At 38.9% G+C, this 17203-nt stretch overlaps 1 protein-coding gene and 1 long non-coding RNA gene across 2 annotated transcripts; one reads left to right on the plus strand and one right to left on the minus strand.

Moving 5' to 3' along the window:
* Window positions 1-365: 365 nt before the first annotated feature.
* Window positions 366-16992, plus strand: LOC127427894 (major facilitator superfamily domain-containing protein 4A-like). Its single transcript, XM_051675812.1, has 6 exons — window positions 366-683; window positions 7397-7595; window positions 11129-11362; window positions 12367-12529; window positions 14110-14225; window positions 14333-16992. Exons 1-6 carry the CDS (start codon window positions 448-450, stop codon window positions 14609-14611), a joined length of 1227 nt encoding a protein of 408 aa, XP_051531772.1. The 5' UTR covers window positions 366-447; the 3' UTR covers window positions 14612-16992.
* On the minus strand, window positions 7454-14138 carry LOC127427944 (uncharacterized). Its single transcript, XR_007895004.1, has 3 exons — window positions 14022-14138; window positions 11053-11202; window positions 7454-9680 (listed from the first exon to the last, which is right to left on the minus strand). It is a non-coding gene; the product is annotated as an uncharacterized LOC127427944 (long non-coding RNA).
* Window positions 16993-17203: the final 211 nt, after the last annotated feature.

Here is a 17203-nt window from a genome sequence, read left to right on the forward strand (position 1 = left end):
ACCAGCATGTATGACATTCATGTCGGAGTGATCGTTATTTAATAAACGAGGGCACGCGATCTCCACCAACGTTAACGGTTTTCTTTTAAATCGACTGATAAAGCATCAGTTATACACCTAATACACACACTAAACGCTTTATTGTTCCAATAGCGCTATAAAGCTTGCCATCTTCGTCGCGAACTGTAAAAGAGAGAAATAACTTTCTAGAAAAGTATTAAGCCCAACTGTCGAGTGATTCACAAACGCTGTACGAATCGATTTAGCTGAATGATTCAAAAGAATCATTTGGATAGAACAATTCGAAAGAATGATTCATTCGCGAATCGGACAAACACCATGACTCTTTCAACTCAGTTGGGTCTTTCTTTGAGAGAGTTTTGTCACGTCTGCTATGAATTTAACTGAATTTAATGCTGAAGAAACAGTTCAGAAAACTTCTCCAGCATGAAGCCGTGGTTCAATGAACGGATCTGCGCTTTATTCCGCAGTAACTGGCAGCATACTTTAACATACTGGAGTGTGTTCTTCAGTTTTGGACTATGTATCGCTTTTCTGGGTCCGACCATCCTGGACCTGAGATGTCAGACCCAGTCCAGCCTACAGGAGATCACTCTGGTCTTCTTCTCCCAGCAGTTTTTCCTCTTCATTGGAAGCACCATTGGAGGATTCTTCAGTAAAACGCGAGTATTTATTTATTTATTTTTGGAGAAAATATAAAGCCCTTAATTAAGAAATTATTATATTACTTACATATAATTCGATTTAGTATTTACATCTTTTTTTTTTTTTTTTTTTTTTTTTTTGCTGTTGTGATCTATTTAGTTGCTTCCTCAAAATGTAGCCTATTGTCATTCAAAGATAATACTTCCCTTTAGTTCTAATGTTGTTTATTTCAGTGTTTTCTACTTTTAGTGAAATTCAAATGAATTAGGCTATGCTTCTAATGTCATCGAGCTGATGACGAGAGATGTGATTTGTTTAAATGAACAATAATTTATATATATATATATATATATATATATATATATATATATATATATATATATATATATATATTAAATTGAGTAATGGATTTTAAGGTTATATTTAAACACCTCTACTGATAATCAATATCTAATTTAGTTCACAGTTTGTTTTGTATATCACTTACAACTCTGAGATACTTTAAAGCATGGAAATTGTCCATGCATAGTATTTATATAATGTAATGTAATATAATACAATACAATATAATATAATATAGTACAATACAATACAATTGTATATTATTATAATATAATATAATATAGTATAGTACAATATAATATAATACAATGTAATATAGTATAATAGAATACAATACAATACAATATAATATAGTATAATATAATATAATATAATAAAGTACAATACAATATAATATAATATAGTATAATATAATATAATATAGTATAATATAGTATAGTATAATATAATATAAAGTACAATACAATATAATACAATACAATACAATATAATATAGTATAATACAATACAATACAACACAATACAATATAATATAGTATAATACAATACAATATAATATAGTATAATATAATAACATATATTATACTATATTATTTTATATTGTATTGTAATATAATATATTATAATATAATATAGTATAGTACAATATAATATATTATAATACAATATAATATAATCTAGTATAATATAATACAATACAATATAATATAATAAAGTAAAATATAATATAATATTAGTATAATATAATATAATACAGTAAAATATAGTATAATATAATATAATACAATACAATATAACATAATATAGTATAATATATAATATGATATAATATAATATTAGTATAATATAATACAATACAATACAATATAGTATAGTATAATGTAATATAATACAATATAATATAGTATAATATAATAACATATAATACAATACAATATAAAATAAAATAATATTGTATAATACAATACAATATAATATAATATTGTATAATATAATATAATATAATACAATACAATATAATATAGTATAATATTGTATAATACAATACAATATAATATTGTATAATATAATATAATATAATACAATACAATATAATATAGTATAATATAATATAATACAATACAATATAATATAGTATAATATAATACAATACAATATAGTACAATACAATACAATACAATATAATATAGTATAATATAATACAATACAATACAATATAATATAATAAAGTAAAATATAATATAATATTAGTATAATATAATATAATACAGTAAAATATAGTATAATATAATATAATACAATACAATATAACATAATATAGTATAATATATAATATGATATAATATAATATAATATTAGTATAATATAATACAATACAATACAATATAGTATAGTATAATATAATATAATACAATATAATATAGTATAATATAATAACATAATACAATACAATATAAAATAAAATAATATTGTATAATACAATACAATATAATATAATATTGTATAATATAATATAATATAATACAATACAATATAATATAGTATAATATAATATAATATAATACAATACAATATAATATAGTATAATATAATACAATACAATACAATATAATATAGTATATTATAATACAATTCAATACAATACAATATAATATAATATAGTATAATACAATACAATACAATACAATATAATATAATATAGTATAATACAATACAATACAATACAATACAGTAAAGTTCAAAACAATACAATATAATATAGTACAATACAATACAATACAATATAATCAAGATCTTAGACTTTGGTAGTTCCCTATTTGTCACTCACTCGACGTTGTGTCGATATAGTGACACTAGGGGTCACTCTTGGGAGCCCCAAACACCACTGCTTTTTGAAAAAAGGCCAATGGGAATTGGCGAGTGGAATATGCATGCCACTCCCCCGGAAATACGGGTATAAAAGTTGCTGGTATGCAACCACTCATTCAGATTTTCTCTTCGGAGCCGAGTGGTTGTGTTCAGCAAGCTGAATTACTCTGCCGATCCATTCACCTCGAAAAGCTGTTGGATTTACAGCGCATTACAGCGGCTTCTCCCCCTCTTGCACTGGTGAAGTGCAGAGAATGCCCCTGGGCGCTTCGGCAGCTAAAAGAGTATATTCTTCCTACTAAAAGAGTATATTTTTCCTTCTTAAAAGAGTGGCATTAACGGAGAGCGTCTTTTTAAAGATGCCTCTCCATTTGTGTGTATTTCCTGGTTGCGGTCGTTACCTCTCCACTTCCGATGGCCACGATCGCGGTCTTACGTGCTTAGGCGCTGCCCACACGGAGACAGCGTTCATGGACGGGTCATGTTCTCGCTGCGAGGGTGTGACCATGACAACGTTGCAGTCGCGGTTTTTCCTTAGTTAGAGAGAAAGACCACCCCAGCGGCTCCCCGCCTCGGTCCTTCTACCTACGGGTTTGAGGACATGTCGGTTAGCACTGGGGGTGATTTGGGGACCCCAGTGGGAGCCACTCCGCCGGGTAACTCCCCACGGACCTCCCATTCCCCAGTACACTTGTTTGCCCCGCTGGGATGAGACCGCCAGCTCGTCTCAGGGCGAGTTCGCGGTCTCGTTTCAGCACTTGCGAAGTGGATGAGCTCTCGATTGCAGCATCGGAGAGCGGGCTGTCCAGTCTGATGCTGAGGACTCGACTGGGCTCCCACCTTTGGGTGTGGTCATCCAGTCACAGCTTGATGCGCAGCTGGCAGCCATGCTTGCCCGGGCGGCTGCGTGTGTTGGGCTGGAGTGGAACCCTCCACCCCCCTGAACCCTCGCAGCCTGACAATTGGTTCCTGGGCCTGGAGCGCTACTCACGGCCATGCCCCACCCCCTTTCTTCCCGGAGGTGCATGAGGAGGTCACGAGGTCCTGGCGGGCACCTTTCACTGCCTGGACCCGGTCTCTGAGCTCCTCTGCTCTCACTACCCTCAATGGTGGGGCTGCCAGGGGGTACTCAGCAATTCCCCAGGTGGATAAGGCGGTTGTGGTGCACCTGTGCCCCCCATCCAGCGCCTGTAGGGTTGTCATCTCTGGCGGCTGAGGCCTGCGGTGCCGCTGGATAGGCTGCCTCCGCCCTGCACGCCATGGCTCTTCTGCAAGTGCACCAAGCCAAGGCGCTAAGAGAACTGCACAAGGGTAGTTCTGACCTGGGATTGATGCAGAAGCTGCGCTCACAGACCTCGCTCTCTGGGTGACGAAGGTCATGGCGTGGTCTCTCGGGCAGGCGATGTCCACCCTGGTGGTCCAGGAGCGCCACCTATGGCTCAACCTGGTCGAGATGAGAGAGGCTGACAAGGCACGGTTCCTTGACGCCCCCATTTCTCAGGTCAGCCTGTTCGGCGACACCGCCGAGGACTTCGCCCAGCAGTTCTCGGTGGTGAAGAAGCAGACGGAGGCTATACAGCACATCCTGCCCCGGCGTGGCTCAAGACCCCGCACCCCGTCTGCTCATCGCCAAGGGCGTCCTCCTGCAGCAACAGCACCGGCTCCGCCGCAGCCCGACCCCACGGCCCGACCCTGGCGTGGAGCCCACCTCAGGAACCCAAGGAAGGCTGAGGAGACCCACTTCTATGGAGCTGGTGGACAGACCACTGCATACCCCTGTGGAGGGCCGGGAGGAGAATCTTTTGTCACCACATGCCCAAGAGGCTGCGGTACCCAAAACTTCAACAAAAGAATGGTTTTCTTGTTCCCTGGGTCACATGTCAGGTGCGCACGGCCATTGTCACGACCACCGTCCCATTTTGGCAGGTTTGGCGCTCCAGCAGCGGACCCCCCGCCCCTGTGCGCCCAGCTGTGGCACAAACATGTCCACACTGGGTTGGTTCTGGCTACGCGATTCAGTTCACCAGGCGCCCGCCCAGGTTCAGTGGCGTCCGCTACACCTTGGTGAAGGGCGAGAACGCCACTACCTTGCGTGCGGAGATCGCTACCCTTCTACAGAAGGGTGCGATAGAGCCTGTTCTTCCGGCCAAGATGAAGAAGGGGTTTTACAGCCCCTACTTCATCGTACCAAAGAAAGGCGGTGGGTTACGGCCAATCTTGGACCTGTGAGTACTGAACCGGGCCTTGCACAGACTCCCGTTCAAGACCTGAAGGAGGCGCCTCACGAACGAGTGAGCACAGTCGGTGCTGAACTATCTGAAGGCATTCAGACAGAAGACAGAGGTTCCACTGAAACTTTTTCAGAGGCTCCTGGGGCATATGGCATCCTCAGCGGTGGCCACACCGCTCGGGTTGATGCATATGAGACCGCTTCAGCACTGGCTTCAGACTAGAGTCCCGAGATGGGCATGGCGCCACAGGACACATCGCACACTCTTCAGCCCTTGGACTGACCTTGCATTTCTATGGGCAGGGGTTCCGCTAGAACAGGTCTCCAGGTGTGTCGTGGTTACGACGGACGCCTCCAAGATGGGCTGGGGCGCCGTATGCAATGGGCACACAGCCGCCAGCTCCAGGACTGGCCCGCGGCTGCGTTAGCACATCAACTGCCTCAAGTTGTTGGCAGTACTGCTCGCCCTGCGGAGGTTCCGGCAGTTGATCCAGGGCAAGCACGTGTTGGTCCGGACGGACGGCCTGGTGTGCTGGCTACGAGGCACACAGCGGTCTGCCCGTCTCACACCACCAGTCCACTTAACACAGTTCAGCTAGTTGTGGCGTTTTGTATAGGGACCCCTAGTGTCACTACATCGACACAACGTCGAGTGAGTGACAGATAGGGAACATCCTGGTTACTTTCATAACTCGATCAGGGAACGGAGGTTATGAAAGTAACTAGGATGTTTCTTTCTAACATTGTTTTATTAGCTACTGTCAAATTGTTTGAATTTGTTGAACACACCAAAAATATATTATTTATATTTTTATTTATATATTTTTCAAAAACAAGAATATCAATGAGGATTCTAAACAACATGGCTGTAGAAATAGACTGTACTCTCTCTTTTCATATTTTTCTTGCTTTAGTAATTTTTTGACCCTTAGGTCTCCTTTAATTGCTAAAATTTGGAAGCTTATGCACTCAGATATCAGACGAGTAGCACTACCTTGTTTTTATTTGTTGATTTCTCATTGCAGATAAAAAATAGGCTTATTTAGTATATTAATGATAGTTTTGGGGCAGGTTGTCTAATGTAAGATTTTTTTCTCTTTTTACAGCCATTAGTATATTTTAAAAACATTCTCCATCCTCTGTAATCTGTTCTGGTTTATTTGGCCACTGAGTTACTTAGAACAAGTAAGCTGGCATAAAAGTAAGGCAGAGGCTATTTGTGCTATGTGTAAAAATCAGAAAAAGCTTCTTCTTTGCACTAAGTGCAAATAGTGTTAGATGCTATTTGCACTCTAGAGCAAAAAGTGTCAGATACCATTATACCCCTGTTTAAATACTAACAAACAGTATAGTGGCATCACTGCAGCTTTTTATTGTGTTTATTTAGAGTCCCTCAGTCACCCTAAACCATCCCCTTCACCTAAACCTAACCATACCTTACAAAAATTAACCATGGTTTTACTATAGTAACCATAGGATCACCATGGTATTTTGTAGTAAAATCATAGTAACCACAAAATTAAACAGTTACTAAGAACATATTACTGTAGTTTATTATAGTAATAGTACATTATTGGGTCAGAAGTTTTCCAGGGCTCGGGCAAGCATTCTACTTTTTTAAAAATGTGGGTGGCCAAACATGCCACTGTAGTGCATTCTCTTTTTTATCTGTTGCATACTGTGTGGTTATACATTATATGGTTAGGGAAAAAAAATGCCCTTATTAAGGTAATAAAATCCCCAGAAAATCAGTTCCAGGCAGCAAATATTACCTCTTAATAAAAAAGTTAATCGCTGATTAGGGTGCACTACATGTGCACTATCATGTGGCTGTATCACCAATACTTGATAAGCTGTGTAAACAGAATTTTACTGGGCCAAGGTGAAAATAAAGTCAGTAATATTCATGCCTTAAGCAGCACAGATAAATGCCACAAAGAAACATCTTCATTTTAAAACTCACATGAGGCCTTTTAAGGGTTCGATCTGTTTGAAACTACTCTTTGTATATTACACCACGGACAAATTAAAGGTGCAAAATAACTTCCAATGTCATGTAGTTTTGCCCCTAAGAAAATAGTGCTTTTGACAAATGCTGTATGTTTAAAATGATGTACACTTACATGACAGACAACTCCAGTCATATCAGTAGCCTAATAAAAGCGAAACATAAACATAATATGACTTTGTGCACCTTTAGTAATAATCCAAATAGTACTGTTGCTTTAATGCAGTTTTCTTAAACGTATCATTGTTTAAAGAAGAACGATTTGTTCTCCTTTTTCTTAGGCTTGTGAACTCTTTGTCAGCCCTGGCTGTGTCCACCCTCATCATTTCTGTGGTTTTTGCCATCATCCCACTATGCCAGAAGTTACTTTTGCTGGCGTTTGCCTTGGCGGTGTCTGGTCTCGCCATGGGCATCATTGACACCATATCTAACCTGCAGTTGGTGAAGATTTACCAGAAAGACTCCACTGTTTTCCTGCAGGTGGGCACTTTTTGTAAAGTTGAAAAAGAAACTTGAATGAAAATTTAGACAAGTTAGATTGTGTAATAGGACACAATAATACTGCTGGCTGATTATATTGTAGCATCACTTCTCACGTCTTTTAGAATAAGCTACTGGCGTATATAATTGCTCCAACAAACTTGACATTTTTTAAAAGGGTGCTCTCACAACCGGTTTAAACCTGTTATTTCTAAAGATATTGTTAGTGCATAACATTAAGTCTTCCATGAGAAGACAAAAACCAGTTTGTCTACAATATACAAAAAGGTAAAAAATGATTCATCTAAGAAATATTATAGTACACTGACTCGAAGAACTTACTCAATTTTCTACAGACAGAAACTTAAAAGATTATTTGGACTAATCAAAATTAATACATTTCTTTTCACACATCAATTTTAAGTCAAATTAAAGCAATATGGCACAAGAGGACATGCATTACAGTGTTTTTACCATGTTTAAGGGGTTTTGTTAGGTACAACAGAAAGTAGGGTGGTAAATCACTGTAACGTACAGCTTCGATTGGCTTATTAAAAGCTAATTCAAAGCCTTATTAAAATTACGGCAACAGAAATGTGATAAAAGACACCACTGTTCAATATACAGTATCTAATTGGATGAACATCTGAAAAAGTGTCAAATGCACATGTGACCACACATTTTATATTAATATACCAAGTTGTTAGATTGCTTGACAACCATATACTGCCTAAACCTGCATGCTCATATGGGAAATCAATTCCCTGTACCCTGAAATCAAGGGTGATTCAAGGGGGCACTACAGAGGGTGATACTGACAAGCACCATCTCCCATCAGATTTTTTTTTTCATCAAGTGTGAACATCTTTCCCTCTAGCGCTACTGACCTTCAAGATATGGGTTCTGGTCCCACGTTCACTTAAATAATGGTCAACATGCTTCGGAGGTTACATTTTTGCTCCAAAAATTCATTTTTACTCCATTGATGCTTAGGTTTGTGTTGGAATTTTGGTTAAGGGGTAAAGTTAATAAAATATGCATCCTGATCTCATTAAATATACGTGACCGTGGCCACATTTTTGCAAAACAAACTTACGTGAAAATTACTTCATTACACGTTTCCCTGCAGTTTCCCAGTGAAATGTCCAGGAGGGGGCACCAAAACCCAGTGAAATGATGTTGTAATCATATAAGGTTTTCAAGGTGAATTTTAGATAGAGGTTTTAATGAGTAAAACTTACACCCTAGTCTAAAACATTAGCCTAAACTTAACCAATAGTGTTTTAAAATGCAAATTCCACATAAAAAAAGTAATTTGTGAAGTAGCCTCGTCATTTCATGGTGCTACACTTTCATCTCATGTGTCAGCTTGCATGCTTGGCTGGTCTCAAACCTCGGTCTCTGAGTCTAAAGTCTGACACTCTATCAGGTGCGCTACCGAGCAAGCTCTCTGTAATAAGTGTTATTGTAGGTGGGTCTGTAATACAAGCATTAAAATGTTTTTCAAATGATGCATTATAGTAAAAGTGTGTCAATATCATAGCAGTGTCTGAGTAAAGTGTGAAAAAAAGTGTTTATAAAATCATAATCAGCCGTTGTACTTGTGATTTGTGTGAAAGTGAATAAAACGCAGAGTTCAGTGTTTCCCCTAGGATTTTTTTCCAGCAGCGGTGCTGTTGTGCACGCGTCCACAATCCCTCAATGTCGGACGCGTGTTAACGCTTATTGGTCGAGGAACAGCTTAAAACAAGGGTGTCAAACTCAATTCCAGCCTGGGCCACATCAGGGTTTATTTGTGCCCTCAATGGCCCCGTTGAAAATGTAGCACATGCTTTGGTTTGGTAGCAGCCATGCAATAACAATAATATTACATAGTATGTGCATTGAAATGAACAGCATTGTTTTTGAGGTTGGAATGCAGATGAAAATTATGATATTAACAACAGTAACATCTTTGGAAAAAATAAACACAATTTTTATATGGCTAAATTGAAATATTCTGACAATGTGAATAAGTTGGGTCTTCATTACAGATTCCTTTCATCAGGCTCCTACTAATTAAACTGCAGTCATCTCTTGGAATTTCTGAAGGCAAACAAAACAATCAGAGAGCATTACAAGAGTACAGATTTTACACAGATGGAAAACTGATAGCTTGGTCCATAATTATGAAAATGCACCATAGTTCTTCCATAGTATCCATAGTTTTAACAGTTATATTTGTAACAGTTCATGGTAACCATAAGTAAAACCATACATTGCTTGTCACTACTATGGTTAGTAACTATGGTTTCTATATAAAGAACTATGCCATTTTTGTAATGAAAAAACAGCAGTCTAAATACATTTAGAAAGTTTTTCTGCCACAACTACCATAGGCAATACAGTACAGTTAGTGTTACTACAGTAAATCCATGGTAAAGTTTTGTAAGCATTGCGATCTGAGAATTGAAAAGCCTTCTAATTGATGTTTTCTCCTCTTTTCGTTGCCAGTGCCATTTAGAATGTGTGGTCTGTTTGTTTTAAACTAGTTTCATCAACGAGACATAACAGTTTTGCAACAGACAATTCTGTACCGCATTCAAACACGTTTTGCGATCCCCGGCACGCATCTCACTGGTTTACAAGCACATTTAAAATAGTCTGTTAGGTTGGGACCAGCCTGCAAATTACTGCACCTGCTCTGTGCTCGTGCTCCTTTATCCATAATTGAGCCGTGCTGATAATTGATCCATGTAGCGCTGTTTCATTCCGCTTTTGAAGTGAGCAAAATGCACTCCAAAATATACAGATGGCAGAGGAAGGTCATTAATATTCGCGTGGAAAGCGCTAACTGATTGTTCAGTGAAACTTTGCGATCCCCTGCCATCCTGCGGTTCAGAAATGAGCTCGCGAGCCACTTGAACTGAAGCGAGTTTGACACGTGTTGTTATGCAGTGACGTCACTGTGAGTATGTGCATGTATTTGTGTGTGTGTGTGTGTGTGTGTGTGTGTGTGTGTGTGTGTGTGTGTGGTGGAGTCTCTTTCACAGTGTACAAAGCATACAGTTGACTGGGGCTGGAAAGCATTATGTTGCATCAAAAATATAAAAATGAATGGTGAAATCCCGAGAGCGGCGCTCATAATTCAGCAGTGGTGCTGCAAAATGCATATAAGGGAAACACTACAGTTTTTGTAGTGCCTCTAGTGTTAATTTCACCAGGAAACTGCAGCGAAACGTAGAACGAGGCATGCAAAACTCATTTCGCAAAACTTTTGTTATAGTAATGTTCATTCTATGAGACCAGGTTGAAAATGAATTGTATTACATGATTTACAAATAAAAATACTACTCGCATTTGACGCCATCCTGTGGACATTTTATCCGAAGACTGGGGCTCACACATGCCCATATGCTGCACATCCAATCGCATAATTAGAATGGGTACCATCAGTTTTATAATGCTGCATTTTTACTTTTTGAATTAGTATCCTAGCAGAACATCATTGCTGATTTTCCTTCATGTCTTGGTTATCTCTGATCTCCCCTCAGGCTCTTCACTTCTTTGTTGGTCTCGGGGCATTAATGAGCCCCCTCATTGTCGATCCCTTCCTGTCTGAGAGCAACTGTGTGATAGGAAACAGCAGCAATACAACATCATTAACACATCTGAGGAACACACTCGCAGGCAGACAAATGCACAACGTGTCCAGTGTCCACCTCCACACCGAGGGCGAGGTGGTGACCAACGTCTCCTATGCTTTCTGGATCATGGCTCTCATCAACGTAAGGCTGATGTGTAAATGTGTCCTTAAATGAAAATTCTGTCATCATTTACTCACCCTCATGAGCACATTATTACAGTTTTTTTCATTTCTGGGTGAACTGTCCCTTTAAACTATGTTTTGAATCCATATTCAGATGTTATTGAGGGTGTAAAGCCATTAGTAGAGTAACCAATGGACTTCAATACTAAAGGCAACAAATTAAAGTAGTGTGCAGTTAGTCTGCATACTAAATGTTCTGTCAGCTCTAATGTTAGACTAAGGGCCAGCTGGGAATGAATTTGAATTGGAGAAACTAATCGAGATTGTCTCCTTGGCAACCGTCTTCCATCCACTAGTTTTTGCATACAAACTGGATATAATGTCTTACGGCTGTGTGTCGCTTGGCCTGAATTGGATAAATAGTAATAGTGTATAGACATAATTAACACAGAGCAATTACATTCAACTGTTTATATTATCTTGATAATTTGGGACAAAACCTTTACATTCTATTTGAAACTACATTTTTGCTGAATATTGAAGTCATCACTCAATATTTTACATTAAATTTCTGTAGAAAAATACCTTTATTTAAATACTGCTGTTCATCACTGTGTTACTTATTAGGTTATATAGATTGCATCAAATGTTGGACGGTTTATGATTCAGTGACATCGTCCAAAGTTCTCCCATAAATCCAAAGTCTTTGTCTGTCCATGTTGTCTGACTATACGGCAAACACGTCTGTATGGGCCCGCGGCCAAAAGAGTATGCTTTGAAAGGCTAGATCGCTCCACTGTGCGTAAGATGGAAAGCTGGCAAAGTATATTCTAGCCTTTACAATCCGACGCTTTGCAAATTGGTTTGTACATTAAAAGAATCAATTTAATTGGGTTGTTCATTATAAAGAATCAGTTCAAATAAATAAATCCTTTGTGAATCAGACATTTCTAATTGTTACTGGTTGGGTGTGTGTGTTTGTCCATGTCTGTATGCACATGTAACTCTCTTCTCTCTGTGTAGCTGCCTGTACCCATCGCAATATTCATCCTGATGTATCGGGAGCGTTTGTTTGCATGCAGTTCTCCCAGTCGCCGTTTACTAGATGGAGACATTTTGGCCATGAATACCTGGGGAGCCACAGGACAGTCAGAGGACACTGGACATCAGAAACAGGGTCCTAAGAGTAAGAATTTAAGCTGATGTAATTTCTGCGCCACTAGTTACACTAAACAGAATTCCAAAAACAAATATAGCCACAAGTGGCAATTATCAGGGTCCAAGCAGTCTGGAAAAGTGGAGAAAAACATTTTTATGCTAGGATTTGCAATTCTGGAGTAAATACCAAAAAATATATATATTAGCTTATTATAGCACCACCTTGTAGCCTATTTTCACAAAATTTGTTATAAAGCCTAATTTTGGCAACCTGTAAGTGGATGTCAAATTTCATAATTATTGGCCACTCACAATGCAAGTTTGTGACAAGGAGGAGGGCAAGTGTCAGGCCCTGACTACGCATGCCCGGCCCCCAATCGGGCTAATCAGCCGAGGAGAGGGATAAATGCAGCTGGATGCGGCAGTTCGGGAGAGAGAGAGCCACACGCAGCTGCTGGTTCCCACCTCCTCCTTGCCCATTTTAAACCATGTTACATTGGTCCCGGGTTTCGGGACCAATGTAACAAGGTTTAAAATGGGCAAGGAGGAGGCAGGAACCGGCTGAACAGTCAAAGTTATATTTAATGAAAACTTAAACAAAAAGACACCACAAAGAGAGCCACCAGGGCAGCTGCGTGTGGCTCTCTCTTTCTCCCGAACTGCCGCATCCGGCTGCATTCCTCCTCCTCGTCACAAAGTTATTAGCTTCTGAAATTTGATTGGCTGCTGGCAGATATTTTGGTTGAATTGGCCAATCAGTATTTTAAGGATATGTTTGCACTTGATCTAAAAAGATGCATGCCAAATTCCAACTTTCTCAATCCGACTTTTGTGAAGTTATATCTGTTTTTTTCAGTTGTAGCACCCCTTTTGGTAGAATTGGCGAAATTTGGCATGCATCCTCAAAATGTCTTCATTTCAAAGTTTCCCAAGTTTCGTTAAGTTCAGACTTTGTGTTTAGAAAATATAGGTCGATAAATGAATTTGGGCCAAGGCCAGATAATTCATTTTGATACAAATTATTTTGATAAATGCTAAATTACATATCAATTGGACCAATGTTCTAGGAGTTCAAAAATATTGCTTTTGAAAATTCAGAATGACGATAAAAAATGTATACATGGAAATGAAATCAGAGATAAACTTGTTGTTTTGCTTGATATGAGTACAAACACAATAGGGTTCCAGCACTTTCGGTTTGGACCCCTAATAACTGTTTTCAAACAGGTTTCCTGAACACTCCATTTGTCAAGAAACATGTAGAGAGCCAATGTCGTTAAGTCGAGCTGCTCAAACAAACCGTGCCGCTATTGACGCAGAAATTACACACTGCTCTTACAAGGCAAGAGCATGTGAAGTTCTTTCCACTCAGCTTGTAAACCCCCACCCCACTTCTATACCAATGATGACATTGACTGAAGAATTACTGCTTTGGATCTGACATGAAAACCATAAATGCCAAAAATTGTTGATGTTGCAAGCATGCGTAGTAATCACTTTGTACATAGCCTACTGTGTACCAGATGTGAGAAGCAGCCAGAAAGCCAAAAAGGATGTTTTGGTAATCTTCCCCCCATTTATCCAAGACTCTCTATGCTGTCTCCACAGGCCATATAGAATTTTTCAGCTGCTGTCTCCTTGGCAACACGCAAGGGCTTCCGTTGTCTTTCTTTGGGATCCATATCCTTGGTGGTCTGGTGCTCTTTTTTTCCGACGGTATAGTGGTAAGTTGGATTAGTGCTTCACAGCTGTATTAAGCTCTGTAATTGAAGAGTTTTTGCTTATTACTTGAATTCATGTATAAATCTCATCTTAATCTCACCTACCTTAGGGTTCATACACAGGCTTTGTCTACACCTACGCAGTGGCGCCCCCTATCAATCTACCTCACAAGACAGCCGGTTACTTGACATGCGTCTTCTGGGTGGCCATTACTGTGGGCCGCTTATCTGCCATACCTCTGTCTTACCGCTTTAAACCTGTCAAACTCCTTATCATCAGTCAGGTACATAACTCCCCGCTCCCTATTATCAACCAGCCAATGAGCAGTCAGGCTCAGCCTCAGACGGCACGTCCACGGACTGGCCACAGTCATTCACTGACTGTCTGATGCATATTGAACACAAAAAAAAATGTAAAGCACTTTGTTGATCTGGCAAGCTCGAATTTGATTTGCTGGCTTTACGCAACTCTCAGAAGTCTTCATTTTTTCCAGTAAATCTGGAAACAAAGATTTTTGTTTTACAAGCTACAGAGTTGCTACAATTAGCACCTTTGAACAAAAACGAATCACTGGATTTGGGGTAGTTTGTCAAAAACATCAAAAGATGCTCAAGAGTTTGGTTTAAAGCACTTAGTAGCAAGTAAACTAGATATCAACAAGTAGAAATGTATATTCTGCTTTGTGTTGTGAGTTATATTAGTGAAATAATCTGTACTTGTTACATTTGTATGGACAGTCTAAGTCTACAGACATTTCCACAACTTTTTTGTGTTTTCTGTGCAGCTGGTTGCCTTTCGACAGAGCTGGGCAATTAATTGAATTCGTTTTTTTCCACACTGGCCTACTCTTTTATTTCTATTTATTACTATTTATTTAGACTCATCCCTCCTTTTCTTAAAAAAAAAAAAAAAAAAAGCAAAAATCTGGGTTACAGTGAGGCACTTACAATGGAAGTGAATGAGGGCCAATTTTTTTACTTTAAAATACTCACTTTTTCTAAGGTATAGTCACAAGACAAACAATATGCATGTAAACATGATTTCAGCGTGAACACTTACTAACCTTTTCTGTGTAAAGTTATAGCCAATTTTACAACTTTGTTGCCATGAAAATGTAAACAAACCCTAAAATGACCATAAAAATGACAATTTAACAACTTTACAGCTCAAACAATACATGATTTTTAACAGAAGAATGAATGCATGTGCTTTTATAGAATTATAATTTCACATTTCTGCCTTTAAACCCTCCAAAAATTGGCCCCATTCACTTCCGTTGAAAGTGCCTCACTGGAACCTCGATTTTTGCTTCTTTTTTTTTTTTTTTTTTTTTTTTTAAGAAAAGGAGGGACGATTGAACCCGGAATATTCCTTTAAACATAGCAAAATCGGTGCATTTTCAAATGAAAACCATTACAATAATCTGTTTTTGTTTGAAGACTTCAGTTTCCTAACACCATCGTATTCCAAAGTACGCGTTTATGGACAGTGTTTTTGAAAACTCTTCATTATTGGTGGAGAAGAATGGCCTTCCAGTGTGGATGAACATGAGGCATAAACATAGCAAAATCAATGCATTTTCAAATGAAAACATATTACACTAAACTGTTTTCATTTGAAAACTCTGTTTTCAGTTTCCTAACATCATCATTTTCCAAAGTATGCTTAGTTTTCGGTGGAGGAAAACACCATTCAAGTGTGGATGAGAGGCGTAAATGTAGCAAAATCAATGCGTTTTCAGACGTAATAAGTGTATTAGTGTGGATGTTGCCTTGGGCGATTCTTGGTCAGAAAAAGCTGCAAAGTGGACCAGAATTCCTGCTGATTATCAAAAATCTGGCAAAGTGAGACTAATTAACAGTAACCCAGTATCAGCATGTGTTTATGAATGAACCATCAACCCTTCAATTGAATAGTTTTTGCTTTCAATAGACTCTTTTCACATTTCTGGGTTTAGAACGTGTGGAAGTAAACTATAGTAGGGTAAACTTCTAAATTGTTGAATGGGAGATCACAGCAAATGTTATTTTTGCGTTCTTATTTGCTCCACCAGCAAGAAAAAAAATCCACTATTGTATTTCCTTGACTTTCCAAAAGACTGTTGATGTTTTGTTTTTTAAGGCTAGGCTAATATAACACAAAGAATAATGTCCTAAATCAGGGGTCGACAACATTTTTGACATGGAGTGCCATTTTTTATTTTCCTGGTCAATGGTGAAAATGTTTCTATTTTGTTCATCGTTTATTTTTCATTACAAGTGATATTATCAGCATAACAGTTTGAGTGAAAAAATTGTGCAGTGGGTAGTTCAGTGTTGTGGCAAGAGGGACACAACGTCTCATTCCCTCCATCAGGGAACGGAGGTTACGAAAGTAACCAGGACGTTCCCTATTTGTCACTCACTTGACGTTGTGTCAATGTAATGACATTAGGGGTCCCTATACAAAACGCCACAACTAACTGAACTGTATTACGTGGACTGGCGGTGCGAGACGGGCAGACCGCTGTGTGCCTCGTAGCCAGCGCACCAGGCTGTCATGTAACCTCCCCCAACACTCTTATGAGCGTCGAATGGTCCTTCGGGAACAAGCTGACTGCCCAAAAAATAGGGACAGGCTAGCCCAGCCGTGGTCTCTTTCTCTTTTTTCTCCCCAAAAAGAGTAGAATATGTTAACCGACTGGGGGCCATAAATGTCTACATTGAGGGGGTGTCACTCCCAAGGGGAAGACACCGTGAAGACCACACGCTGCCCAGAGGGGGTGGGGGGGGGGGGGTATTTTGAGTGGAAATACATCACATGGTCTTACCGAGTCTTGTCGGAAGTATGTCATGTGGAGAAGTCCCATGGTAGGTCCTACCCGAGGGGGGAGGAGTTTCTACAAACATTGTGACCGGGGGCAGAGGGGCCTCTGCCCAAGGACGACGCTGTTTACCAACAGAGAAATGATTTAGCGGAAGATATCACATTGGGTCACCTA

This window comes from Myxocyprinus asiaticus, chromosome 37 (assembly GCF_019703515.2).
Source record: "Myxocyprinus asiaticus isolate MX2 ecotype Aquarium Trade chromosome 37, UBuf_Myxa_2, whole genome shotgun sequence".
Classification (NCBI taxonomy): domain Eukaryota; kingdom Metazoa; phylum Chordata; class Actinopteri; order Cypriniformes; family Catostomidae; genus Myxocyprinus; species Myxocyprinus asiaticus.

Coding starts and splice junctions, on each gene's coding strand:
- LOC127427894 (XM_051675812.1), top strand. CDS start 448: ATGAAGCCGTGGTTCAATGAACGGATCTGCGCTTTATTCCGCAGTAAC. Junction 11,363..12,366: donor GGATCATGGCTCTCATCAAC/GTAAGGCTGATG, acceptor CTCTCTGTGTAG/CTGCCTGTACCCATCGCAAT. Junction 14,226..14,332: donor TTTTTTCCGACGGTATAGTG/GTAAGTTGGATT, acceptor CACCTACCTTAG/GGTTCATACACAGGCTTTGT.